Here is a 25,854-nt window from a genome sequence, read left to right on the forward strand (position 1 = left end):
CCCCGGGGCTCTGTGTGGTCCTTTGAGTGACTGCTGAGGGACAGACGGGTGGACACCCAGCCACTGTCTGCTCCCTGGCGTGGGGGGGGGGGGGGTGCCTGACCCCAGGGGGCCGTTCCTGGGGAAGGTGTGTTTTCTCCCACTGTGCCCGGTAGCCCTTTCCCGGGAAGAAGCCAACGGACAGGTGCCTGTGATTTCCTGGCCTGGCCTGGGCCCCAGGGAGTTCCCTGAGTGTGCGTGTTTGCAGCTCCAGGGACGGGAGGACAAGTCACATCTGCCCCTGGACGGAGAGGGGCCGGCGGAGCCTCCACTGGCTCCCAGGCACCGACGGCGAACCTGGGGAAGCCCACCGACGCCCGTAGCCGCCTCGCGGGTGGGCCCTCGCACCCACCAGGGGAGGAGCCTGGACAGACTTGGGTTCACAGTTCAGCGGTGGGGGGGGGGGGGAGCTTCCGCCTCCAAGAAGCCCTGTTTCTTCATTTGCAAAATGGGGGCCCCTGCCTCACAGTGTTCTGTGCATTAAAGGCCATCGTGCACGTCAGCTGTGGTGAGAGCCCCCCCCGCCCCTTTGCAGAATCCGTCCGGGTTTACGATTTCAGCCGTCGTAAGAAGGGTGCCAGTCCTGACTCGGGATTTCATAGAAACGTGCATTTGTCACAGACGCATCTTTGGTCAAGGTTCTCCAGCGTTTGTGCACGTGACCCCGTCACCTCGCCGAGCCAAACAACTGGCCTCTCTCGGGTTTTGCAGTTGCCTGCGGTTGTAACTGAAGCTTGAACCCTGCTTTCCTTCACCTTACCCCACCGCCACCGCAAGAGGCTAACTGTAAGCCTGAGCTCAACCTTAAGAGAGTCGGGATATTTCAGGATTTTAGCCGAATAACGAGCAAGAGTGAGAATAAGCCCTGTGAGCTGCGCTGGCTAGTTAGCGTCTTTCTGAAACGTGTAGCTTTTTAAGTCTCAGTTTGTTTTTCTTTAAGTTTTTTAAAATTGATTTATTTGGGGAAAGAGAAGGGGAGAGGGGGAGAGAGAGAAAATCCTAAGCAGGCACTGCACGGTCCGTGCAGAGCCCCATGTGGGGCTCGAACTCACAAACTGTGAGATCGTGACCTGAGTCAAAATCAACAGTCAGACGCTTAACCGACTGATCCACCCAGGCGCCCCAAGTTTCAGTTTTGATCAAGACGACCATTTCTCACTAGTAAGACCTTCAGATGCCAGTTTACACAAATGGAAACGCTGTTGTAAGAAGCAGTCAAATATCACCCTTGGGAAGGTGCTTGGGGTGTGTGTGCGCGGAGAGGGAGGGAATGGCCCCGGCACACAGCCAAGCTCTCGGTGCAGGCGAAGCCGCTTCATGAAGCGGGGTGCGTGCCAAAGCCAGCGGGCGCACCCCCCGCAGACGACAGACTGCGTCCCGGCTGCGTGCACAACTGCCAGAATCCGGAAACCAACCGAGTCATTCTTCGCCGACGGTAGAATGGCGAGCGGCGACCCGCCCTGCAGTCACACGCGGAACACAACACGGCTCGAGACCGCCACACGGACGCCTCTCGGGGCGTCGGGCTGAGCCACGGCGAAGGCTAAACGCCGTCAGCTGGCACGTGTGGGAAGCCTGAGCAGGCAGCACTAAGGCACAGTGACAAAAGCAAGGCACCGCGAGCCAGTGGGGCGGTGGCCGTGCGGCCTCACATTGGTGTGCGGGGTCCGCTTGTGAGAGCCGCCTGCCACACCTCCGGGAATTTTGTGAGCCAGTTGCTAAAGCCATCAGTAAAAATTTTAATTCTCTAAATTACATTGGAAACAAAGGTAGTGAGTACTCGACTCGTCACTCGCTGCTACCTGTCCCTGTGTTCCTGGGCCACCCCCACCCATGGCATCTGCACGGCGGGCGGACCGTCCAACCGTAACTGGCTCCCCGGGCTGCCCAGTGACGTCGCGTTGGCAGCTTGGAATTCTGCCATCTGGGGAGTATTTACACCACGGAAATTATCAAACGCTACGAGTCAGCCCCTGTGCCCCCCAACGAGCTAGCTGAACGTTTACTTTCGTACCACTGAATAAAAGAAATGAGAAAGCTCGTTGAGTTCACTCAGAATTGGTGTTCCTCATGTTTTACCTCAATAAACATTTTTTTAAGCTATGAAATTAGTAATTGAACTCCTTTCTAGGTCTCCAATTTTGTAGGTCTAGATGCCGTTAACCTTTGAATTTTAAATTTTTCACGTTTATTCATGTTTTGAGAGACAGAGACAGTGCGAGCAGGGGAGGGGCAGAGAGAGAGGGAGACAGAATCGGAAGCCGGCTCCAGGCTCCGAGCTGTCAGCACAGAGCCCGACGTGGGGACTCGAACCACGGACCACGAGATCATGACCTGAGCCGAAGTCAGACATTTAACTGCCCGAGCCGCCCAGGCTCCCCAGTGCCATTAACCTTTGGGCCTGATGTCTATGCCGTGGCCCAATGAGCCAGTAAACTCGCACCAAAACCACGGGTCATTAGTGAGCTATCCGCCGGTATTTTCACACCCAACTTCCTGTGCGTTCGTGATTCCAGGGCTGGGGCTCTGCAGACCCGGCCCCGCGGCACCAGCCTCTCCCTTCAACACGCAACACGGATGCTCCCGCTCCTGGCCGCTTCCTGCAGCAAACGCTCCAGCAACGGCCGGGCAGCGGATTGCAGTTAGATTTTGGAGCCCGGCCCGGGCCAGCCGCCCGCAGGTGCCTCCTCCCCTCCAGGATCTGGGACCCCCCTCCCCGCCCCACCTGCTGCCCATTCCGCACTCCCGGCAGCAGCTGCGACTCCCCGTGCCTACGGGATCGAACAGAACAGCCAGGTGCTTCTCGCCTGACTGACCCCGACCTGTGCCAGCTGGGCCGAGTCCGTGCCTGCCCCACGCGCAGGCTCAGCGGCTCTCGGGACTTGACCTCCACGGCCCCGCCTTCTCCCAGACGCTACTTCTCTGGCCCTTCCTCTGCAGGCAGTGCACAGTGTGGCTGCCCCGGGGACCCCCCCCCCCACCGCCCCGCGCTGGTTCCGAGCGCCTCTCCGCTGACAGGTGTGTGACCTTGGGCGCCTTCCCCAGTTTCAGCTTCAGTCCCCCCATCCTTCAAATGGTGGTAATAAAACCGCTCGAGCTGTCCCCGGGTTCGAGGAGATCATTGACCTGCGGTGCTGGGCATGGGGCAGGCCTCCCGTAAAGACCGCCCAGGACAGACTCCCTTCGCCAGCTCCCTTCCTTGTCACTCTGCGGCCCCGTCTCCAGGTCCCCGGCACCAGCCGCCCTCAGCGCGGCATCTCAGACCGCCACGTCCGGGATTCTGGCAGGTGAGTGCCTGGCTGGTCCTCCCTCCGCCCCCTCTCCGGCATCAGGTGTGTCCTTACTGCCCATCCCTCAGAGGCCCCCCTGCCCCACCACCCTGCCGAGACACCCGACTTCCCACAGCGCCCTGCTTTCACTCAGCTTTTTCTTCCCTCCATAGCACTTACCACTGCTAGGCAGCTGTGCATTTGCATAGTCGATCATTGCCCACCTGCTGACTGTAAGCTCCCCGGGGTGGGGGGGAAGGCCCTCCCCTCCCCTCCTCTCCCCTCCCCTCCCCTCCCCTGTTCCCTTGTTCTCCAGAACCTGAAACACTAGCACAGTGAAGGGACTCAGTCATTGCTCGCTCGTTGAATGAATGACTCCCCAAACTCCTCCTCTTCTGCCCCAACCCCAAGGGAATGGCACCTCCCGGAAAGCCAGAATCCTGCTGTTGCCATGATTTTTCCCTGTTCGCCCTCCTGTCCCCAAATCCGTCCCCAGGTCCTACAAATCCTCCCCGTGAACGGTTGCTGAAACGGCCTACTTGCCATCCTGGTGGCCTTTGCCTCACTCGGGCGACCTCCCTGTGTCCTGGGCCACCCCATCCACTCTCTATCCTGCTGCCCCCTCAGGTGCAGCAAGCCCCAGGAAGTAGGCCTGCCCCTCCCCACCCCTAGGCCCGAGGGCCTCTGGGATCACGTTGGGCTCCAGTCCCTCTGGAAACCCTTTCCGCCAGCACCCTGCCTGCCCAGCCCAGCATTCCCCACCCACCATGGTCACCGCCCGGGGCATCGCCCTGAGCCTCCACCCAGTCTGCAGGTGGGAATACTGTGGCCACACCTCCCCCAGAACTACTCCTCTCTAGGCCTGCTGCCCGCAGCCCGGGGTTGTGGTGGGCATCGAGCAAGACTTTCTAAAGCACCATGAGAGCCTAGATCGGTGCCACACAGAGGGGAGCCTCAGAAGAAAACACTGCTGAGGCGTTCGGCTGTTCCCTGCAAACTGCCACACGCCGCAGTTTGTTTCACGTTTCAGGTCTTAGTGAGCAGCGGACCCGCAGAAGGCGGTGTCGTCTGTGGTCAGGTAACCACCTACAAGTGGGACAATGGCGCTGCGGCCGGAGGCAGGCCGCCTCCTAACGGCACCGGGCACCCGGAATCCATCGGGGAGGACCTGGGGCCTTGAGGTGCTAAAGTCACGGGGTGCTGAGGGCTGCGGGGTCGCGGGGAAGGGGCGAGGTTCCGGGGTCTCGGGGCCCCAGGTCTCAAGGTTCCGGGGTCCGCAGCCCACTAAGGCAACCACGAACCCACCTGGGCCCGTGGCGCGAGCGCTGACGGCCCCGCCCCCTCGGACTTGCTCCACCAAAGCCCATTGGTCGGCGGCCTGTCCGCCCCGCCCACGTGATGCGACACGTGACGCGACCCGGAAGTGGCGGGACGCGGGCCGGGCTGCGGGCGGGGCTCCCGGGGTCGCCGGTGTTGGCGGCGGCGGCGGCATGTTCACGGCGGGGGCCGAGAGTCTGCTCCACCAGGCCAGGTGCCCCGACCTTTCCCTGGGGGCTCTTGGCGGGGGGGGTGGGGGGGGGGTCCTCAGGCGACCCGTGCGTGGCGACTCCAAGCAGCCCTCCTGGACCCGCTCTAGCGACCAGGGGGACGGGGAGGCCACGCCGTCCAAGTCTGGGGTTGGGGGCCCGGGATGGGGCGCCGTGGACTGGCGAAGGCTTGTGGGTGAGAGCCACCCCCGCCCCACGCCCAGCAGGAAGTGGGACAACCAGAAGCTCCCACATGCTTTGGGGTCAGGAACACAGAGCCACCCAGAGGCTGGAGAGCCTGGTGGGACTGAGCCACAGCAGCGAGCACAAGCGCCAGGCTCAGGAGTTTGATTCCATCCGAGGGGTGGGGGAGCCAAGGGAGGATTTTGCGATTTAGAATTTAAGGGTTGTAGGAAGTGAAAATAGGTATCTTTAAATACCAGCCTCTCCCTCAAGATGCCACATGGCCACGCCCACGTTCTTGCGAGACGACACTAAGAGCAGACACCCACTCAGAACTTCAGTGGGTTTACTTCTCCCAATTCCCCTCTGCTCCTGGTCATAAATTTCGTGGAATGAAAGGCAGGATGACTAGCCCTCACCATCTAAATATTTCTCTCGCGCTAACTTGGACGGGTGAGTGTGGGTGGTTTGAAGGTAGAGTGTGGTTCCATATCCAAAAGTGAAATACACGTGTGATGCAATTCCTCTCTCTCAGCGTTTGAGGAAAGCTAGTCCCTATCAGGTGTCACTGGTTTTCACCCTGTTTGGCTCTAATGAAGCCTGTGATTTGGGGGAGCACTTTAAAATAAGTTGCTGATGTCCGGGAGTTAGGATTTGGAGTGAGTTTTTGTTTCTGAATTCTTCAGAGCTGGAAAGCAAGGGTGGAAAAAGCGGCCAGGAGCATCGCTTGTGAGCTGAAGCCTGAGTGAAGGACAGGGGCTCTGAGAACGGGTGTGCAGAGTGCAGCAAGTCAGGGGGCAGTTCCAGAAGCTCCAGCCAACTGGAGGCTCTGCATGAGGAGATAACCAGCAAGGGATAAAGTCAGGGGTATTTCAGGCAGAAGGTCCATGCCCGGAGGGGGGTATTTCAGGCAGAAGGCAAGAGCAGGGGAAACAGAACTGTGGGATTCTTAGACCAACTAAGGAAGGCCAGGGACCCTCTACTCATTGTTAGGGTCAGTAGGAGCTTGGCTCTGATGGCCCTGGGGAGCCACTGAGGGGTTGGAGCAGACTGGGTTTTAGAAAGCGTCCTGCAACATGGGGAACATGCTGGAAAGGATTCATTTGGGAGGAGGAGCCTCCCATATTCTTTTGAGACGGTCTGGTAGCTTCAGTCCCATTAACCCGGTTAGAAACGACCTGGCCCGGCCTCTTGTCTTTCTGTGTCCTCCCCCCACAGCGCCGGTTACGTGGTAAGTCACTGAATCCGACTCTGGCTACGTCAAAGGGAAACAAAAATGAAAGTGGGCTGGGAGGTGAGAGGGAGACCTGAAGTGGTGGAAGATTGATTGAGATTTATCCGCCAGCCTCCGAGTAAGAACAGGAAAGACGAGATGCAGCCCCAGGACCCCAGGACCCCAGGACCCCAGGACCCCAGGACCCCAGCTCCCGATGTCTGCTTAACCTTCTCATCAGCCCGAGTCTGGAGATGCCCCATCTGTAGTGGTTCAGATTTCCAGACTCTCCCGAATTCGAGCATCTCATGGGTCCAGTGGGGATTCGGTGGCCTTTAGTCGTGGCTCAGGGAAAGATGGGGGCCCTTCTCCGAGACACCCCCCCCCCCAGCCACCCTGGAGGTCCCTAGGACCGCGTCTCCTTGGCATGTTATCTTCTCTTACCTTCTGGACTGAAACAGAACTTAAAACCGGCTTTCCATTTTGAGACTTTGTTCAATGTCTTACCAGTTGTCAACGCTCAACAGATACTATCTTTAACCAGGCAGATTAAACCCTGGAATAAGAAGCTGTATGTAGTAGGCATACCTTACATGTCACTGCACTTGTCCTTTAATACATGAGATTCTGCTCTTGTCCCAGAAGGTCAAGGCTCGTTGAGTGGATCTTTTGAAAAGCAACTTACTTCAAACTAAACCTCCCTTAATACGGACTCCTAAAACCAATCGGTTTTAGTTCTTCCGCTCCTGGGACAACCAAATCCGAATGTGTGTGGTCTCTATCGGGGCTTGCTGTCGGGAGTGGTGGTCTCCCCACGGCCCTGCCCGCCAGGGGAGGGGGGAGGAGACCCGGTGATGGCTGGGCCCCAGGGAGGGAGAGAGGAACCAGGCCGGGTAATCAGGTGGGTCCCCACGAGAGGCAGAGGTGCCACGGGATGGTAGAATCGCTCTCCCGCCCACGCCCGGCCTACCCTGCTCGATGGGCATTTCCTGCCGTGCGAGAGCCGCTCTGTCCATGGCTCAGGGCAGCACATCAGGTGGCTGACCTCGCTCTCTGCTCAGGGACATCCGGGACGAGGAGCTGAAGAAGTTCTGTTCCCGGGTCGTTAACCTGCTGCAGAAGGACGAGCTGGGGCCCGACGCCGTGGACGCCCTGCAGAGGCTCTTCCTCATCGTGTCAGCCACAAAATACAAGAGGAAGTGAGTGTGATGGTCTCTGGGGTGCTGCGGGCCCCGGGCCAGGCACCCAACACGAGAGGCCGCAGGCGGATACCCGTCAGCGCGGGGCAGCTTGGCGCAAATGTACGCGTCTGGCGCTTGAGTCTTACGTCCACTTGAGCCAGTGCTGAAGGCCCTCGGATCCAGAACGTTCTCTCTGCCTGCCGGACGGTCCGGGGCGGTGGCCCCACGGGGGCTCCTGTTGGGACGTGGCCCCTGCTCACACGGCCTTGCCCCCCCACCCAGGCTGGAGGACACCTGCGTGCACCTGCTGCAGGCCACCCTGTGCTCGGCCAAGTGCCCCGAGCAGCTCCAGCTCCTGTGCGCTTCCATCCTGAGAGAGATGTCGCCCCGCGACGACCTGAGCCTGTCCTGTGACCACATCCAGAGCACCCGGCAGCTGAGTCTGGTGGCCTCTGTGCTCTTGGCCCAGGTACCGTGGCCGTCCCTGCTTAAGTGGGCCTCCCTGCCCTGGGTCACCCTGGGGTGCCAGCGCACGGCCCCCGTGCGGGCACCGACCTGCGGCACAGGTGGGCTCGGCGTGGCCTCCCCCTCCATTCTGCCACATTTCCGGCTGTCGCTCGTGTACCAGTCCTCCGACACCTGTGTGCTTGTAGAAGCGACGGAAACACCTACGTCTCCCCACCCCCCTGCCTCCACCGACTCTTCCTGCCTCCCCCTCCTGCCTCCCCACCCCCCTGCTCCCCCTGCCTCCTACCCCACCTTCTGCTTCCCCCCCACCGCTGCCTCCCCACCCCCGACCTACCGCTTTCTCTTGACTCCCCGCCCCCACTCCTATCTACCCCCATTTCCTCCTGTCTCCTCTCGTCTCTGGGGAAGCAGCAGGGCTCTATGAAGGCCAATCCAGGCCCCAGTCCTGGACACGGGTCAAAGGTGACGTCACCGAAAGAACGATGCTAGTAGAGCAGCAGCCTTCAGAACCGGACGGTCCTTTTCCAGAGGTTTTCAGACCAAAATGGCTTGTCGCTCTCACGCCGACGTAAGTCACTGCTTTTCGGTCCACCTGTGTTCTGTTTGAAGGGTGACCCGAAGGGGGAGGTCAGGAGCGTGGGCCAGCGTGTCTTCAGGATCCTCGAGAGCCGGCAGCCCGAGGGGCCCAGTCCCAGGCACCTGCTCCCAGTCGTGTCCAAGATCACCCACCTCGCCCCGCACACCCTCCACGAAGGTATTCGTCCTCCCTGAGAGGCCCATGCGGGCGGCGCAGAGGGAGGCGGTCCGGGGCGGCCTGGGGCACAGCACCCTGTCGGGAGCAGCTGCTTGTTCTCTAGAAAGACCTAGAGTGCCCTTGCAGCCCGCATCTGGGGATTTACGTATTTCCCACCTGTTATCCCCGCTCCCCCCCTCCCCTGACCCGTAGACCAGACCAACCAGCTCAGCAAGCGGCTGGTGGACTGGCTCCGCTACGCCAGCGTCCAGCAAGGGGTGGCGCACACTTCCGGAGGCTTCTTCTCCACACCCAGAGCCCGGCAGGTGAGCCTGGGGACTCCCACGGTTCCTGTCCCTGGGCGGCCCCGGGCCATGTTGGCCGGCCTTGCCTGCGGGGTCCCTTCAGCTCCTCCCGTCTTTCCACCCGCCTTGGTTCCAGAATGATCCCTCTGTGTCTCCACTTGGATGAGGGAGTTTTGGGTCTCGCAGGGTCACGGCCCCCCAGCCCGGGACGTCGTGTGCCAAACGCGCTAGCGAGCATCGCTTACCTGCCGGGGCCGCGTCCACTAGGGCGCTAGCGTTTATGCATCTCCCGGGGGCCGCCCCCGCTTCTCGAGCGTGGACGGCCGCACCCGGTGTGAAGGCGGGGCTCCCTCCCGCTCCCGCGTGGTCTCCGCCCTCCCCAGCCCGGGTCCCCACAGCGCTGCCCATCCTTCCTTGCCTCCCGCAGCCTGGCCCTGTCACCGAGGTGGATGGGGCGGTGGCCACGGATTTCTTCACGGTGCTGTCCACGGGCCAGCACTTCACAGAGGACCAGTGGCTGAACGTGCAGGCCTTCTCCATGCTGCGGGCCTGGCTGCTGCACAGCGACCCCGAGGGCCCCAGCACCCCGGACGCAGGTGGAACGTGGTGGGGGGGCCACGGGAAGGGGGGCCCACGGGAAGGGGGGCCTGGGGGAGGCTCCAGGCGACGCCGGGAGCCCCGGCCGAGCCTCAGCAGCACCGAGAGGCCCTGCCCGGTCTGGGGCGGGATCTGGAGTGATCACGGAGGGCGGGCGTCATCAGGGTGTCCGGAGAGCTCTCCCGAGCCCCTTCTCCTCTGCGGTCTGACCGGCGGTGTAGACCGGCTGGACTGGCGGGCGGGGACACCTCCGCTCCACGGGGGCGTCTGCTGAGGGTGAGACCTGCCCTGGTGACTTTCACGCCCCCGGACCGGCTGGCCTGGGCACCTTTCGAGTGCCTCGTTGTCTTTTCCAGACGACAGGTCGGAGCTGGAGGGCTCCACGCTGTCCGTGCTGTCGGCCGGCTCCACCGCGGGCCGCCTGCTGCCCCCGCGGGAGCGGCTGCGGGAGAAAGCCTTCGAGTACTGTCAGCGCCTGGCGGAGCAGAGCACCCGGCGTGAGTCCCGGGGCCGCGTCCCAGGCTGCTCGTGGGGCACGTGGGGCAGCCTCTTTTTCCCGGGGGGCTTCGTGTTCCAGACGTAGACCCCGGGGAGCCGGGCAGTGGACGGAAGCTGTCCCCGGCCCTCCCGAGCATCTGTCCCAATGTCTCGTCCGCCCCGGGGGCCGCTCCCCGCCCTCTCCTCGAGCTCCCAGAACAGTGCACCCCTCGTTCACTGTTGGGACGCTGACAGAGACCGGGGGACCGTCTTCCTTCTGCAGGAGCCCTGAGGAAGGGGGACTCAGACCTACAGAAAGCTGTAAGTGCGGGGTGGGCGGGGCACGCGGGGCTCCCCGGCTCCACCCGAGCCCACCCCGTCTCCCTGCGTCCCCGCAGTGCCTGGTGGAGGCCGTGCTGGTGCTGGACGTGGTCTGCAGGCAGGACCCCTCCTTCCTGTACCGCACCCTGTCCTGCCTGAAGGCCCTGCACGCGCGCCTCTGCGGGGACCCGGCCCGGGTGCGGACGCTGCTGCCCATCGCGCAGTTCTTCCTGAACCACGGTGAGCCTCCGCCTTGAGCCTGGGCTCCCGGGGGCTGCCCGGAGAACCTTCCGGTTCCCGGCCCGGGACAGCCTGTCTCTTCTCGCGCTCTGAGGGACTGTAAGCAGCAGGTAGTGTCGATTCTCGGCGGGTCGACGTAGCGAATGAAAAGGTAGCGACTTCACGCTGACCTCGGAACTCCCGGCCGTGAGGGTTCACCGGAGTTTCGCGGAAGGGGCCGTGGAACCCAGTACCTTCCAAAGAACGTTCCGCATCACGTCCCTCGGAGGGATCGGTCTGTAACCAGAAACTCTCGGGAAGAGCCGAACGTAGTTCAGCCGGTTTTTCTCGTGCGGGGTGGACACCCCAGAGCCCCTGGTGTCCCGGAGACACGTGTGGCCTCGGGGGCTTGGCCCGTGACCCCGAGGGACCCCAGCCAGCAGCAGAGGTGGGGACGCACCTGCCGGGGCCCCGGCCCTGACCTTGCTGGTGCCTTTCAGGGGAGGCGGCCGCAGTGGACTCGGAAGCCGTCCTCCAGCACCTGCTCACCAGGACCCCCTCCGAGTTCTTCCACAGCCCCATGCTGGCCTTCGAGCTCACGTGCTTCTGCAGAGACAACCTTTCCCTGTTTGGCAGGAACCTGGACATTCTCAAACGGAGCTTCCCCAATCTCTTCAAGGCACGTGTTGTCGTCCTCGGCCAGAGCCGGGGCCGGGGGGGGTGGGGAGTACAGGGCGGAGGGTGAACCGTGGGGCGGCCTGGGGGTCCGTGCGTCACACGGAAACAGCACCTACACCGGGGGGGAGAGCCCTGTGCTGACCCCCTTCAGAGGAACAGGGGGCCTGACAGCGGTTTATTCTCACGGGTTTGTCCAGATGGTCACATCCGGTCAGCCCTTCATCCAGGAGCCTTGCCTGCTGTGCCCAGCCCTTTGGTGCTGTTCACTTCCGATGTCTTTTGTGACCGGTCGTGGTCACTGCGTGGCCTTTGCAAATTCAGCTAGAGACACTGTCCTTTCATTAGAGGGGGAAAAAAAACCACGGCAGGTGGAAAGAGATGACGTTGATTGTCAGGAGAAAGCTAACGCAGAAACAGAGCAGGGACAGAGGGCAAACAGGCCGGAGTGTCTCGGGCTCCAGGATCACAGGAGGGACCCTCACCCCTGCCAATGGGCAACCCGGGACCCAGGCGCCCTTTCTGCGGCGGCCTGTGGGCTCCCAGACGACGGCCCTGCTGCTGGGCTGTGTACCCCACACGGGCCCTCCCGTTCCCATCGAGCCGCCTCACTTGTCCCTGCAGCTCCTGGCCTGGAACAGCCCGCCGCTCACGGCTGAGTTTGTGGCTCTGCTGCCGTCGCTGGTGGACGCGGACACAGCCGTGGAGGTGCTTCATGCGCTGCTGGACCTGCCCTGTCTGACTGCGGCCTTGGACCTTCAGCTCAGGTGAGCCCCAGGGGTGTGCCTCGGCCCCTCCCCGCGCCCGCTGCTCTGCCCCGATGACAGCGCCTCCCTCTGGCTCTTTGCCTCCCGTCGGCGCCATCCCCGCGCCCTGGAGCCCCCAGCCCGTTTCTCGCAGGTGGAGCCTCGCCCTGCAGACACCGTGCCCCGGGCCTGCTCCTGTCACCCTGAGGCCCACTGGCTCAGGTGCTGTGATATCCCGGAGACGTCTGCTCTGTTTTTCCACGAGCTAAGCCCGGCCTCAGGCACCTGCTTATTCACAGGTTGTCACCAGCCACATCCGAGAGGCCGCTGTGGGACCCCTCCCTCAAGATCCCCAGCTGCCTGGAGGCCTCCCGGGACCCCCAGTTCCAGGGTCCTCTCCAGTACCTGTTGCGTGCCACGGCCAGCGGGACCACGGAGAGGTGGGGAGACTCAGGGGTGCGGCACCGAGGCTTTGGGACCTGCTGTGTGTGGCCAGAGCCTGCTCCAGGGATGGTGGGACCCTGCTTCTGCCCCTGGGCCTTGTGCCTCCTGACGCAAAGAGGCAGGCGTGGCCGACCCCCCCTGCCCCGCCACGCTGCAGTGGCCACCTCATGGGTGCTCCCTGGACGTGGGCCTCGTGCTCAGCTCCCTGCCGGCTCCCTGGGTCAGTCTTCGTGACCCTGCGAGGTACGTGCCGTGGAGATTCCATTGCACAGATGGAGAAACTGAGGCGTCGCACGCCCCAGGAGGAGGAGCCTGGGGACCAGAACAGGGCGTCCTGACTGCAGATCCCTCGCAGCTTGGCCCCACTCCAGCCCTCCCTGTGTTCCATCCTGGTGACGGGGGCAGAGCTGCGGTAGAAGACGCTCGTGGTGACACGTGCCCTGCTCCGAGGAGGCCGGTGTCACAGAACGTGGCCCGGGCCGTGGCGCTCTGACCGCCGTCTCTTCCCTCAGGCCCCGGCCCACCGTTCGTGTGTCGAGGGCGTGTGTGTGGGCTCTGGGGAGCGTGTGGGCGGAGACTCAATGGGCCACGCTGTGTCCTCCAGGTTGGGGCCACTCCACCGGCTGCTGCAGCCCCTGGCCAGCTGCGCCCGTGTGGTCCAGTGCGCCCAGGCCGTGCCCACCTTGCTTGAGGCCTTTTTCTCAGCGGTGACCCAGGTGAGCCTCACACACCCGCGGCCCCGGGACAGCCCGGAGGGAGGACGGGCTGCACACGCGCGCGGGAATGGCATCCTCGCAATGGACTTCTGCAGAGCCTGCCTCAGCCAGAGTCACGGGGAATGGTGGGAGCCGCGGTCGGGCCCGTCCTCCTCCCCAGAACGGGGGCCCTGGGACCTGCCCGGAACTAGCGCACACGGCTGGGACCGGAGCAGAGCGTGGCATGAGGTGATGTCACCGGGACCGGGACTGAGTCGGTCTCTCCCTCCTGACCCCCAGTTTGCCGACGGGGCCCTGACCAAACAGCTGGCGCTGCTGCTCCTGGAGAGAAGCGACTCCCTCTTTCAGGTGCCGCAGTACGAGGCCCACGTGCACAGGTGGGCCCGCACCCCGCACCCCACGGCTTCAGTGTTCCCTCTCAGGTCCCAGCTCCGGGTCCCCGCTCCCTCTGTGGCTGACCTTCCAGCTGCCACCTAGCGTCACCCCCAGGCCCAGCTACCGGGCCAGCGCTCCGTCCCTGTGTCCGTCCCTCCCCCCAGGTCTGCGATCTCCGTGCTGGCCCAGTCCCTCTCCATGGAGCCCTCTGGGCTGCCCGTTCTCCATTCGGAGGGCCCGATGCACACGGGCCTGTGCCCAGGCCCCTCGCCAGCCCCGGCCTCCTCCCCGGGGGTGGAGGGGCTGCGGGTTCCTTTAGGGGCCAGAACTATCTGCACCCCGACCTGGTGCTCAGAGCCTTCTGTTTTGTCCCCTGGCTGTGGATCCGGGCGAGGGGCCGGGGCCTGGGGCCTGGGGGCGGCCACGGCCCACCTGGGTCCTCCCCGGGCAGGGTGCTGAGCTCGCGGTTCCTGGCCCTGTGCGCGCTGCACCCGTCACTGGTGGTGGAGCTGGCGAAGGAGCTGCTGGAGTTCGTGGGGAGCGTGAGCGGGATCCAGGGCCGAGGGGCCATGCTCGCCTCCGTGGTAAGGCCGGCCTCCCTGCCAGCACCCCCGCTCCCGAGGCGGGCGGCCCGCAGGGGGCTGACGTCTGTCCCTACCCAGGTGTGGGCCATCGGCGAGTACCTGTCCGTGTCGTGGGACCGGCGGTGCACCGTGGAGCAGATCAACAGGTTCTTCGAGGCCCTGGAGGCCGTGCTGTTCGAGGTCACCCAGTCCCGCCCGTCGGCCGCCCTCCCCAGGTGTCCCCCGCAGGTTGTCACCGTGCTCATGACCACGCTGACCAAGCTGGCCTCCCGGAGCCAAGACCTGATTCCCAGGTACGGTCGCGGCCGGACAGGGAAACCCGCAGGCTTCCTGTGGGGAAGGGAATGGGCCCCGGATGCCTGCCCGGTCCCCGATGTCTGCTCCGCGGGGGGAGGGCTGCTGGCGTCGCCGCCTTGCTTCTCCAGCTCGAGCCCCATGAGCTGGGGGCCCCGTTCCACGTGCGGGGCACGTCTGCAGCGGACCCGGGTCCCTTCATCCTCAGGGTCTCTCTGTTCCTGTCGAAGATGAGGACCCCGGCCCAGAGCCCAGCCCCGAGCTCCACGAGCTGCGAGGAGGACGCGGGAGCCGTGCGCACGCGGGCCGCTGAGCTGCTGACCCTGCTGAAGATGCCCAGCGTGGCCCAGTTCGTGCTCACACCCAGCACGGAGGTGTCCGAACCCCGCTACCACCGCGACGCCAACACGGCCCTGCCCCTGGCCCTGCGCACCGTCAGCCGCCTGGTGGAGAAGGAGACGGGCCTCCTGCCGGGGTGAAGGGACCGTGACAAAGAGCCAGACGTGAGGGCCGGGCCTCGGCTTCCGTGATCAGAGGGGACGTGAGGAGGCCCGGGTGGGTCTGGGTCCCTCAGTGCTTGCCAGGACCGTCACGTCCTCAGTCGGTGGCTCTTTGTGTCCCTCTCCAACCCTGGTGGGCCGTGTGGTAACACAGGTATGATTTGGGGCTGGATGGCATCTGCTTGGTCTGTTTTGGGCTGTTCCTGGTTTGGGGCAAGAAAAGGTACAGCAAAAATAAACCTCTTTCCGCAAGTATCTGTGTGCACAAGGCAGGGGCTGTGCGCTTTCCTCCACCCAGGGGGGCAGGGCCAGAAGTGGGGGTGCACTGCTGGTCTGCGAGACCTGGCCCTGGGGACCCTCGTGCAGCTACACCAAACACCGGAGGCCGTTCCTGCCTGCTCCGTCCCCACAGCGTCCCGGAGGTCCCAGAAAGAACTGCCCGAATACCAGCAGGGAGGAAGCAGGGTGACCCGGAAGTGCAGCTGCCCCCGGAAGGGCCTCGGCTCCGCGTCCTTTCTCGCCCGCCTCCTGCTAGATGGGCCCTGGGGCCCCTGCCAGGTGGGCTGCAGGTGCTGCGACTTCAGGCCTACAGCCTCCTGCCGTTAAGAGGGGGCTCCGGCCGTGGTTCCCGGGGACCCTGACGCCCGCCTGCTGCTCGGAGCCTTCGAGCAAGTGGGGGAGACACGCTGGGTGTGGTGGGGCGAGAAACTGCCCCCAGCCTCGGCGCCTCCTGCCCCTGCGCCACTGAGGTCAGCTTCCCACCTCTCACACCAGCTCCCTAGGCTGCTCCCCAGCTCCACCCGGTGCGAGGGGGCCCCCGGGCCACCAGGTGGTGCTGCTGCTGCGCGAGTCTCCGGGCCAGCCCCGCCCCCGGCTCCGGCCACGCCCCCAGGCCAGGCCCCGGCTCCGGCTCCGCCCTCACCACGCCCCCAGGCCCGGACCCTGCCGGTTGGCCGCTCGGGCACCTGTAGAAACGGCAGCCGCGGAGGTGGGTGGACGCCGGGGGGTCCCGGACCCGGGACTGGCCGGGCAAGGGGTGCCCGCTTCTGCTCCGACAGTCGGCCTCAGGATGACTTCCGGCAGGCGACAGGTGACGCGCCCTCGGAGCAGAGCGCCGGGTATCGGGGCGGGGCGCGCCAAGGGACACCCTGGTCCTCCCGGGATGGGGCAGACCCGGCTTTGCTGCTCCCCGCACCCCTCACCGACCCTGTGTGAGCCGCGAGCTCCAGGCCGGGGTCCGCGGACCTCTCCCTGTCCCGCGCCGACCCCACGTGGGCCTCGAGCTCCAGGACGGAAGGCCAGGGTTGAGAATATATGTTTTAGAGAAAAGTATTATTTTTGCAAGGTGCCTGCGGTGCCATCGTCAGCGCGCAGCTCGTCCGCACACAGTGTGGGTCCCAAACCTGCGTACTAACTAGTTGGTGAGCGCAGACTTGGAGGAGATGGGTTCCCTGCTGCGCACAGAGCTCAGGCAACCCAGACATTGCTTTCGCGTGTTCTCGGCCGGGTGAACTGTTGCGGTGCCTAAGCGTCTGGAGACAAACTACCCGAGTACCGATCCCGGCTGGCTCTGGAGGGGCACGCTGACTCGGTGGCCTCGATTCACGCAAGCGGGGTAGAAAGGCAGAATTTTAGGCAGGCCCCATGTGTAGCACAGAGTCCAATGCGGGGCCCGATCCCCTGACCCTGGGATCACCACCTGAGCCGAAACCGAGTTGGACACGAAAACGATGGAGCCACCCGGGTGCCCCTAGGATGAAACTCGCGCAAGTACATCTTACCCGGCGTCTGGGGCACTCAGTAGAGGGTGGTGCTTCCAACCAGGCGGGATCTCCGAGCCTCACGTTGAAAGGGCCCGGGGCAGACGCAAGCGCGCCTGTCTTCTGCGCCCACCAGAGGGCAGCAGGGAGCCGCGCCAGACCTAGGACACCACTCGGGTGGCCGTGCACCCTCCAGGAGACCCCTTTCCACGTCAGGGGCGGGTCTGCCACTGACCCGCCGGAAACCCCTTCTCCCCCAGGTGTCTGTTCCTGTCAAAGATGAGGCCCCGGGCCCAGAGCCCAGCCTTGACTTGTGAGGACGACACGGGAGCCGTGGGTACACTGGCCGCAGGACCCTGCTAAAGACGCCCGGCGTGGACGTGTCCGAGCCGCGCTATTACTGCGACGCGAACCCGGCCTCGCCCCCGCACGCGCTCGGCTGCCTGGTAGCCAAGGAGGTGAGTTTCCTGTCGGGGAGGGACGGTGACCAGGTGGACACCAGCCCCACGGCAGATTAAGAGCTTGGTACTAGGGTCGAGCCTCAGCTTCCACAGTCCGAGGAGAAACTGGGAGGGGTCGTGAGTCGCGGGGAGGAGACCCGGGCACTCAGGGTGGGTAAAGGCCCTCACTGTAACTTTCTCAGGGAGACTCTAGACCATTTCCTGGACGGGTGCCGAGCCTGTGATTAGCAGGAGGGCCCCGCACCGGCGTGCCCGCTGCCCCCTCCCCTCTGCTCGTTTCTGGGCAGGGTGGGGGGCAGACGGACTCCCTTAAAACCGCGATCCCGTGTCCTCCCAGGGTCTCTCCCAAGCTGGCGGGGAGAGGGGAGGCCCTGGGGACCCCAGCACAGCACCCCCCTGGCTGCACGCAGCACCAGCCTCTCAGAGTACGAAAGATAGTTTATTGAATCTATACTTTTCCGTTAAAATTTTCAAACATAAAAGCTCTGTAACAAACGTCACAACTTCGTATCGTCTGTCATATAAATAAAATATACACGAAGATGTACATTATCCACGGCAGGGGACGCGACCACACGGCACGGCCGCCACAGCTGTCCCTCCAGCCCGCCCTAGGGAGGTGGGGTGCGGAAGCGGATCTTCTTGGCCGTCTCCACGTCAGATTTGGCAACCAGAAAGCGCATCTTCTTTCCTCCGTGTCGGATCAGGTCCACAGCCCTGAAAGCCGGCCCGGGGAGACGCTTGGCGTGGCCGACTTGCCACGGGTCCAGCCTCGGGGTGCGTGGGGCTCCCGGGGCGCCTGGGTTGGGGACCCCCCCCCCCCCGCGACCCCGAGGGACCCCGCTGGGGCTGCCGTGTTGTCAGAGGTCGAACAGTGGGCTGGGGGCCGGGGCTAAGGGGCCCGGGCTCCCCTAACGGCTGGGTGGTCCGGGCCCGAGGGCGGGCGTACCTCAGGTAGCCGACGCCCATCAGGCTGCTGCCGTTCACCTCGAGGATGCGGTCGCCCAGGGCCAGCCGGCCGTCGGCTGCCGCGGGGCTGCCCGGGAGCAGCGTCTGGATGTAGAGCCCGGGGGCGCCCAGCGGCGTGTGCTGCGGGCCAAGTAGCAGCTCAGGGCTGGGCGGGCCCCGGGGGGGGGGGGGTCGCTCTCGTGGCCTCCGGCGTGTCCGCACGGACAGCACCGGACACCACCCCCCCGCCCCCCAGGCCCGGAACCGGTACCCTGAGGTCTGAGGACAGAGGGGACACGGCCAGCCGGGGAAGCGGCTGCCGCACGGGCCCTTCTCTGAAGCGCCACCGAGCTGCCCCACTGAGCCCGGTCCCGAGCCTGCGGCCGGCCCTGCCCCGCCCCGCCCGCCCGTGGTCTCCCAGTGACTGCGCGAGCCGTGGGCCTGCGTGGGGCAGTCCTGAGCAGGAGGAGCCCAGGGGGCCGCTCACCATCCCGTCGATCAGGCCCATCCCCAGGCCGGAGGGACCCCGCTCCAGCTCTACCACGAACACGTAGCAGAAGTCCTCGGCGCTGGAGCTGCGGCTGGAGAGGGCTGGCGGGGGCTCGTCCGCCGGAGCCACGCCGTCTCCTGGGCAGGTGAGAAGAGACGCCACGGGTGGAAGGGGAGGGCGGCTCGTGCCACCGTCGCCACTGTACTGTCCCGCCCTGTCCCCACCCGGCGGGCTCCACCGTTCCTCCAAAGGGAGATGCTCCCGCGGCTCCAACAAGATGCCCATCTGGGCCCAAGGGGGGCAAGTCTCCTCCAACCCCCGGGGGGTGATGGATCCCGGCCCCGCCTGTGGGCCACACCCCCACGTGCCTGGAAGGGATGTGCCTCCTCCCTCCTCGTGACGGCCCCCCCCCCCCCCCGGGACAGCAGCCCCTCCCAGAGCCTTGCTGTTTCTAGAGGCTGAACGGTGGGCTCTGCTCCAGGTCCCCCCAGGGCCCCCTTCCCCTCCCTCTACCCATTAAGCGGTGACTCCGCCTCCGTTCCCTCCCCCCCACCCCCGTGTCTGACCCCGCCCCTGCGGGAGCTGGGACTCGTCAGCTCTGTGGCCCCCCACCCAGGGTCCTGTGCCTTCTCTCCCCACAGGTCAGATCAGGCCTTCAGGCAGAGCGTGTGGCTGCAGTCCCCTCACCAGCAAGCAGGTGCCTTGCCTCAGGCCCGGATCTGCCCAGGTGACCCCTGGCCTTGGGGCACACCCAGAGTCTGCAGGGGCACTGCCGGGGGCGGCACTGCCGGGGGCTGCTCTGCCCTGCACTTCAGGGCCCCCCCCGCCCTCCCCCCAGCCTCCTACCTGGTGCACACCACCTAAGCCGTCCCTTCCTCCACCCTGGGGGGAGGGACTTCGTCCCACAGGTGGCTGTGCACCCTGTGCCCTTCGACGGGGGCCTGAACCACCCTGCGCCCGCCTCACGTGGCCCCTAGAGCCTGCCCAGCACGGGCTACGGGCGTTCATGGGCAGGTACCAGAAGCCCAGGCCAAACGTGCCCCTAGGGCCGCACGGTTACAGTGACCCAAAGGGGCCCCGCCCAGGTGCCGGGGAGGGGGGGGGGGACTGGGGGCTGTTGGGAGCCTGGGGACAGGTCTTACCTTCCCCAGCTGCACCTCGGGGGCCACTCTGCCCGCTCGGCCTCCCTTCCGGGAGCGCTTTCCCACAGGTGCCGCCGGGCTCTGGCCACTCGGGGACAGCGGGCTCGAGGCCGAGCGGGGTGCCGGGAGGCGTGAGCAGGCACGAGGAGTCCACGTGCAGGACGCCGGCCTGGGGGCCCCCGCGGCTCTGCCTGCCTGGAGGGCCCTGTGCGCGGGGAGCCCCCGCAGGAGGAGGAGGGCGCACCGGGCCGGCTTCACGAGCTCCCCTGGAAACCAGCGGGCAGCTGTGGCCCCCCGGGGGCCCTTCGGGGGTGTGCTGCGGGCCCTGGGGGTGGGGGGATAGGGACGAAGGCCTCAGGTGCCCAGCGGCCGCCACAGTGGGAGACCCCAGGGGCCACCCCCGCCTCTGGGGACCCCCAGGCGCCCCAGAGGCAGCAGCCAGGCCCCGTGCTGGCCGCCCTCACCAGCCCCGTTAGCAAAGCCAGAGCAGCCCGGGTACCTCAAGGCACCCTGGCTGGGGAGGCCCGGCGCCAGGGCTGGGTTTGCTCCGCAGGCTCCACAGGAAGTGGCGCAGATACAGAAGCTGCTGGTAGACGCCGGCGTCCGGGCAGTCCGCTTCCAGATTCACCTGGAAGCCCTCGCTCGGCAAGACGATGGGCGGGGGGTTCTCGTAGGACTCCAGGACGTCCTCTGCCGACGGCGGGGAGGACGGTGTGACGGCGCTGGCCAAGAAGAAACGCCCGGCCCCTCCCCGGGCCCGCCAGCCACCCCCTCCTGACACTGCAGGTACCGGGGACGCGGGAGCATGGGACTCGGGCGAAGGCAACCCGCCCAAACCACACTCTGGGCCCTTCTGCGTCCCGGTGAGCACCCAGGAAGAGGCCCGAGCTGCCTCACCCCCACTGCCCCGCCCCCAACTCCCCCTGCCTCTGTACCCCCAAGGCCCGTGGTGACCGCATCCCACACGGTCCCCAGGACCCTGAGTCCCAGAACGTGGGCATGCTCAGACGGCGGGAAGGCCAACACCTGCACCAGCTCTGAGCAGAGAGCCCACCCGGGGACAGGCCCCGGTAGTGAGGAGGGGCGCGAGGGGCCAGCGGGGCCCAGAGTCCTGCTCCAAGCAGTCCCTCCCCCCGGCCATGCCCTGGGAGACCCTGTTCTCCTCCTGGTTGGCTGTGTGCACCAAGCGAGGCCCTGCCATCAGTCCCCATGTTGGGTAGGACCTTGGACCTGACCCCAAAGTCGGAACTGGGCTGTGGGCTCCCTGACCTCCATCTGTGATAGCCTCCAGGGCACCAGGGTGGAGGAGACAGGCTCTGTAAGCTCTTCTAGAAGTGCCCCCAGGAGGCTCTCCCCTGCTCCCACCCCGACCCCCACGGCCCCTCGTTCCCGCCTCTGATCAGGCTCACCTGACTTGAAGGCCTCGGGGCTGTCCCGGGCATCGGGCTCCCAGGCGCTCATGGGGCCCATGCCGGAGGCCAGCTGGTACTGTGTCAGCAGCCGGTGCAGCTGCGCTGGGCTCAGGGCGGGGAACGCAGCCCTCAGGCTGGCCCAGCTCATCTGGGTGACAAGAAGGAGCGTGTGGTCAGAGGCCCCATACGGCACCCCCCTCCCAGGGAGGATCTTCTTCCTGGGTGCTCTGGGGGCCAGGGTACAGGGTCCGAGCTCCCATCCGGCACACCCCGGGCCGTGGCCCCCGAAGGGCCGGGGGGTGGGTGGCCAGGGGAGCGCCAGGCGGGACGGCCATTCTGGGGAGCGGCCAGCAAGCACCACCCCGAGGGCTGGGTCCCCTGAACGTGCTTCCCCCCACGGCACCGCATGGGGCTGAGACGCCAGGAAAAGAGCCCGGGGATTTGGGGATTCCTGCCTCACAGTATGAAGAGATCCGACCCCTAGAGCCGAAGACGCGCGTGAAGGCAAAGCCTTCCAGGACAGGGAGGCCTCCTGGAGGGGGACGAGCAGCCCAAAAGGGAGGAGGGGAGGAGAAAGGTGGACTCGTGCTCCACAAAAGAAAACGGGCACGGTTACCCGCGACCCTGCTCTCCATTGGCCACGGATGCCCCTCCTCCCTTGTTTTCTGGAAACTTCTCTCCAATTCTCTGAGCTAATCCCCATTTTTGTGACACAGACGCTCCAGCAGCTTCCTGACCAAGGTTTCCCGAGGACCACTGCCGACCCTGCAGTCGGCGGGCCGGCCCACGCTGTCGCCCTCCACGGCGGGTATCCCCGGCTTCTGGCGTTGCTCTTCAAAGTCAGAAACCACACTGCGGGCTGGTCTTCGGGACGCGTCCAGTCTTTATTCTTCTGGGAATTTCACGGGCTCCTCTGGCCCACGGTCTCCACACGGCAGCCCTGGGCTTCTCTGTGCAAGTGCAGCCACGGAACTGCTCAACCATCGGCCTCGCCTGACAGCACCTCGGGGCAGGTAGGTCTGGGGTGGGCGTGGCCATCTCTGACTCCCTGGCTGCCAGGTCCCCACTCTTTCCCCTCCCGTCTGGCCTCCTCTCCTCGGCTTCCCTCTAGCTTCACTTTACTGCCAAGGTCACGAGGCCTGGGCTGTGGGGGGCAAGTGCCTCCGGCAGAGGAACAACCGTTTCCTAAGGCTACTTTGGGGGCGGGGGGGACGTAGGGCCGCGGCTGGGAGCCCCATCCCCCCACACCGGCTCCGTGCCTTCTGGTTCTCCCAGGTCCTAGAATCCAGACTTCCTTCCCGGGGCTGTTCCTTGTCTGGGGCTGGTGTCAGGAGGGTGCCAGCCATCAGGCCCAGAAGCCACCAGCAGGGACCCAGCATGCTCCCCTGTCCTTCCTACCATCTGTCTATTGTCTGGGAGATTTCCCGGACTGTCTTCCAGTCTTGCCACTGGACCCTTTCTCTTTACTCTAGGGTTCGAATTTCTAAAAATCCTTTTGGTTCTCTTATCTTTAGGAGAATATAAATTTTTAAGTTTTTTCTCCCGGAAAAGTTTTGCACGCTCAGAGTGGTGTTCACATTTTTTAAAGGGCTTAAAACAACGAAGAAGAATTCTGGACGGCAACTCTACGTGCCCCACAAAGGCTACATTATCTACCACCTGGCCCTTTACGGAGAAGTCTGTCGCCCCAGGATCTGCGTCCTCCAACATCCGGCTCTCGTGCGGGAAGCGAGTGGGTGCTCAGTCTGCCAGGCTGGCTCGTGGTGGGACAGATGGCCACGTCCTCCAGCCTCTGCCTGGGTGTCACTGACGCCAGCGTTGTCCGGTCAGCCCCCTCTGACAAAGAGCACGGGGCCTCCCGCACGCAGCAGGTTCTCTGTCCTCCCTCAGAAGCCCTCCTTTTCAGGATGACACTTCTGGTGTCAGGATGACACCCTGTCTTAAATGTTCCAGAAGTAAGCACAGGTGTTCGGCCAGCGCAGGGGGAGGGCCGGCCTGGCCATGCAGGAAGGGGCCGCCGAGATCCGAAACACACACAGAAACTGCACAGACGTGAAGCACGACAGCCTGCGTTCCCAGCGCAGGGCAAGAGCGGGGAGCGTGTGGCCACGCGAGGAGGCCCCTGCCGGGCAGGCCTGTGCCCCGCTGCAGCCCCACTCGGCCTGCTCTTGTGTTCCAGACCCCGGGAATCACCACCTGTGCCCCTCTGGGCCCGACTGTGGCTCAGCCTCGTATTTAACGTTGGCCTGGGCCTGGGCATTCACGCTGCTGTGTGGAATTTCGCTGCAAGGAATTTTCTCGATTTTTTCAAGATTTCAAGTATTTACTATACGCGGGCCGAAGGCTCGAACTCACAACCCCAGGATCAAGAGCCACACGCTCCACGGACCCTCAGTCCCCGCCGGCCCTGTTCTCGAGGCTCCACGTCTTCCGTGGGCAGTCACCCCCCCGGCCTCCGCTTTCCGGCCCCCGTGGTGTTTCTCCTTCCCGGGCCTGCTCGGTCCCTGTGGGCTTATGCTTTGCTTTTGCGGAGTGGTATTTGGGGAGGAGGCCAAAAGCATAGGTTCAGGTTGCAATCTGTATGTAGAGGTCCCCATTTTCTGCATTGTCTCTAGTGAATTCCTGCTGCGCTTTTAGAATTAAAAGAACAAAATCAAGGAACTCAAAAGACACTGGAACAAGCCGTGGCTCCCAGCAAGTGGCAGGTTCTGTCTCTGCCGAACCATCACCGGCCATGGGACCGGGGCTTAACCAGCAGGAAGCAGCGGTCACGGGAAGTTGAAATGAGACGACGCGCTACGCAGGTCACACCTCGGAGGTGCTCGGCAAGGCAGCCGCGGCCACCATTACTAAGAGCGACAGTGATGACACCCCGGTCTCTGTGCTGCGTCCTTGAGTGGAGGGGAAGCGCTCCGGTTTTACAGCAGACGGGAAGGTCCACCGTCCCCCCAGACTCACTTCACCCCTCGGCACACGCGGTGTCCTGCAGGCAGGGAAGGACGCGCTGGTTTCATTGAGCATCGGTGACGACCGTCCGGTAGCTCCCGAGGGAGGGCACCGGGCCGTGCTCGCTTCCTGTCATTCTTCCCACAAATGACCGTGCGCGCATCCTCTGTGGTTCCGGGGGCTCAGACCCCGAGCCGGCGTCGGGCCCACACCTGGGACTCAGCAAGGCTGGTGTGGATCGTGCGAATTCAGTTCCTTGTGACGATAGGACGTAAGTTCCCTTTTCTGCACTGGCCGGCAGCTGAGGGCTGTTCCCAGCTGGCGGAGGCCACGACGCCCCACGGTCCATCTTCAGAGCCAGCCGGGCGGTCGGGGCCCACCTCCTGTGCTCAATCTGACCCATTTGTCTGCCCTTTTAAGCACTGGCGTGGTTAGCCCGGGCCCACCGGACAGGGTGATCTCCCCATCTTGGGGTCCGTGCAGATCCCCCGTGCCGTGTGGGGTCGGGGACTGGGGACACAGACCTCCAGGGGGCCTCATCCTGCCTGCAGGTGGAACCAGAAGCGGAACAGAAGCAACACTGCAGGGTCTCAGAAGCCCGGAAGCCACATCCATGGCCCAAGCCTGGTCTGTGAGCTGGTGACCACAGAAGTGACACCTCGTGCGCTCCTCCTACCTGGATGAGCTGGGCTCGGGGAGTGGCCAGCAGGTTGAGCGTGCAGGAAAGCTTCCGGAAGAAGTGTTCCCCAGCCTCCCCAAAGCCGGTGCTCCTCATCCACTCCAGGAGCTGCTGCAAGCGGGCACAGGCCTGGACACCTCTGGGCCAGTGGAAGCAACTCAGAGAGGGGCCTGCAGGGGGCGGAAAGGGGACGCCGTGCTGGCCGCCTTCTCCCAGGGAGGGCCTGTCCTCTCCACCTGCGAGCCTCTGACAACAGGCCTCAGCACCTGCTGTTGGTTTCCAAGGCAACTGGCCTGCTTGTGGGCCCCTCTTTGGGTGGGGCGGGGTGGGGCTGGGAGGGGGCGGTGAAGGGGGCGGGCAGAGAGGGGTTGTGACAGCCGCCGAGTCCCGAAACCAGAGAGGAGTGCACCCCTACGGCGAGGCCCCGTCAGGCCTAGAGCCCGCCTGTGGACCCCGACCAGCCCGGGAAAGCCACAAGGGCGACACACGAGGGCCACAAGTTCACACCACTCTCATCTCCCCGAGTCCGGGCAGGGCCCCCAGCCCGAAGGAGCCGGCACCAGAAGCGAGGAGAGTCTGGGGCGCAGCAGGCAGGGTCACGGACCACGTCGCTTCTCTGAGCCCCTCCCTCCGCTCCCAGCCACGGGGCTGGGGGGTAGAAAGGCCCAGGCAAGGCCTCTGCGGGCCCCCACCCCCCAGCCTCACCCTTGTCCAGGAGCTGGTTGAAGAGCAGCGTGCCGGAGAAGAAGAAGAGGTAGGCCAGCACCTGGGAGGCGATCTCGGGGTGCACCTGGAACTGTCGCAGGAGATCCAGGGTGGCCTGGTAGACGGACACCACCCGGCGCGTCTCCTCCGGCAGCGGGGAGGCCGAGCACCAGCTCTCCCGGCACTCCGTCTGGAAAGGGGGGCACTCCAGCAGGGCCGGGAGGCAGACGTACAGCGACTGGGGGCAAGAGGGAAACACCAAGCACATCTGGCCCCCGGGCACGCGGTTCCAGCTCTGGACACCGGGGGCAGGTGACACTCACAGGTGCAGGGAGCCTGGCAGGACTGCTGGCACAGCCCACGGGTCCTGATCCGTCAGACAGAACGGGCCGGGGGGGGTCTGCTGGCTGGCCCAGGACCACTGCCACCCCCCTGCACCGGCTCAC

General features: G+C 64.7%; 3 protein-coding genes and 1 long non-coding RNA gene across 26 annotated transcripts in view; 3 read left to right on the top strand and 1 right to left on the bottom strand.

Annotated features, from left to right (window-relative positions):
- Positions 1 to 4,713: 4,713 nt before the first annotated feature.
- Positions 4,714 to 15,120, top strand: AP5Z1 (adaptor related protein complex 5 subunit zeta 1). 2 transcript variants are annotated; one of them, XM_045461369.1, is made up of 17 exons: positions 4,714 to 4,839; positions 7,292 to 7,429; positions 7,694 to 7,880; positions 8,489 to 8,633; positions 8,826 to 8,938; positions 9,345 to 9,513; positions 9,871 to 10,011; positions 10,275 to 10,312; positions 10,390 to 10,552; positions 11,032 to 11,210; positions 11,831 to 11,973; positions 12,252 to 12,392; positions 13,001 to 13,112; positions 13,392 to 13,489; positions 13,939 to 14,071; positions 14,150 to 14,364; positions 14,574 to 15,120. In XM_045461369.1, exons 1-17 carry the CDS (start codon positions 4,799 to 4,801, stop codon positions 14,842 to 14,844), a joined length of 2,427 nt encoding a protein of 808 aa, XP_045317325.1. In that variant the 5' UTR covers positions 4,714 to 4,798; the 3' UTR covers positions 14,845 to 15,120. The 2 variants fall into 2 exon arrangements, with proteins under 2 accessions (XP_045317325.1, XP_045317326.1); XM_045461370.1 differs by lacking the exon at positions 13,939 to 14,071 and having other exon boundaries at positions 4,724 to 4,839; positions 14,574 to 14,686.
- A 1,354-nt stretch (positions 15,121 to 16,474) lies between these two features.
- LOC123589367 lies at positions 16,475 to 19,660 on the top strand. Of its 2 annotated transcripts, XR_006708281.1 has the most exons (5): positions 16,475 to 16,635; positions 16,886 to 17,083; positions 17,649 to 17,863; positions 18,291 to 18,669; positions 19,166 to 19,660. It is a non-coding gene; the product is annotated as an uncharacterized LOC123589367 (long non-coding RNA). The 2 variants fall into 2 exon arrangements; XR_006708280.1 differs by having other exon boundaries at positions 16,475 to 17,083.
- The window catches only part of LOC123589361 (monocyte to macrophage differentiation factor 2), a 128,839-nt gene continuing 120,491 nt past the window's right edge, over positions 17,507 to 25,854 (bottom strand). For all 15 annotated transcript variants that reach the window (XM_045461349.1, XM_045461348.1, XM_045461351.1 and 12 more), the window contains 8 exons: positions 25,409 to 25,646; positions 24,701 to 24,873; positions 21,076 to 21,226; positions 20,166 to 20,356; positions 19,667 to 19,991; positions 18,522 to 18,661; positions 18,036 to 18,175; positions 17,507 to 17,803 (listed from right to left, as the gene is read on the bottom strand). In XM_045461349.1, coding sequence (XP_045317305.1) covers positions 17,698 to 17,803; positions 18,036 to 18,175; positions 18,522 to 18,661; positions 19,667 to 19,991; positions 20,166 to 20,356; positions 21,076 to 21,226; positions 24,701 to 24,873; positions 25,409 to 25,646 — 1,464 coding nt within the window. In that variant the 3' untranslated portion in view covers positions 17,507 to 17,697. The remainder of the gene's footprint in view (positions 17,804 to 18,035; positions 18,176 to 18,521; positions 18,662 to 19,666; positions 19,992 to 20,165; positions 20,357 to 21,075; positions 21,227 to 24,700; positions 24,874 to 25,408; positions 25,647 to 25,854) is intronic.
- On the top strand, positions 20,355 to 23,746 carry LOC123589365 (sterile alpha motif domain-containing protein 1-like). Of its 7 annotated transcripts, none has more exons than XM_045461375.1 (4): positions 20,355 to 20,882; positions 21,795 to 21,989; positions 22,027 to 22,091; positions 22,354 to 23,746. In XM_045461375.1, the coding sequence occupies exons 1-4, from the start codon at positions 20,472 to 20,474 to the stop codon at positions 22,358 to 22,360; spliced, it is 678 nt and encodes a 225-aa protein (XP_045317331.1). In that variant the 5' UTR covers positions 20,355 to 20,471; the 3' UTR covers positions 22,361 to 23,746. The 7 variants fall into 7 exon arrangements, with proteins under 7 accessions (XP_045317331.1, XP_045317330.1, XP_045317332.1 ...); XM_045461374.1 differs by having other exon boundaries at positions 22,593 to 23,746; XM_045461376.1 differs by having other exon boundaries at positions 22,667 to 23,746.

This window comes from Leopardus geoffroyi, chromosome E3 (assembly GCF_018350155.1).
Source record: "Leopardus geoffroyi isolate Oge1 chromosome E3, O.geoffroyi_Oge1_pat1.0, whole genome shotgun sequence".
NCBI lineage: Eukaryota > Metazoa > Chordata > Mammalia > Carnivora > Felidae > Leopardus > Leopardus geoffroyi.

Excerpts from the sequence above, each read along its gene's own strand:
- AP5Z1 (XM_045461369.1), top strand. The coding sequence starts at position 4,799 with ATGTTCACGGCGGGGGCCGAGAGTCTGCTCCACCAGGCCAG. Across the intron at positions 4,840-7,291 it reads AGTCTGCTCCACCAGGCCAG|GGACATCCGGGACGAGGAGC; the intron begins GTGCCCCGACCT and ends CTCTCTGCTCAG. Across the intron at positions 14,072-14,149 it reads GGGCCATGCTCGCCTCCGTG|GTGTGGGCCATCGGCGAGTA; the intron begins GTAAGGCCGGCC and ends GTCCCTACCCAG.
- LOC123589365 (XM_045461373.1), top strand. The coding sequence starts at position 20,472 with ATGGGACTCGGGCGAAGGCAACCCGCCCAAACCACACTCTGGGCCCTT. Across the intron at positions 20,883-21,794 it reads GCCATCAGTCCCCATGTTGG|ACGCTCCAGCAGCTTCCTGA; the intron begins GTAGGACCTTGG and ends TTTGTGACACAG.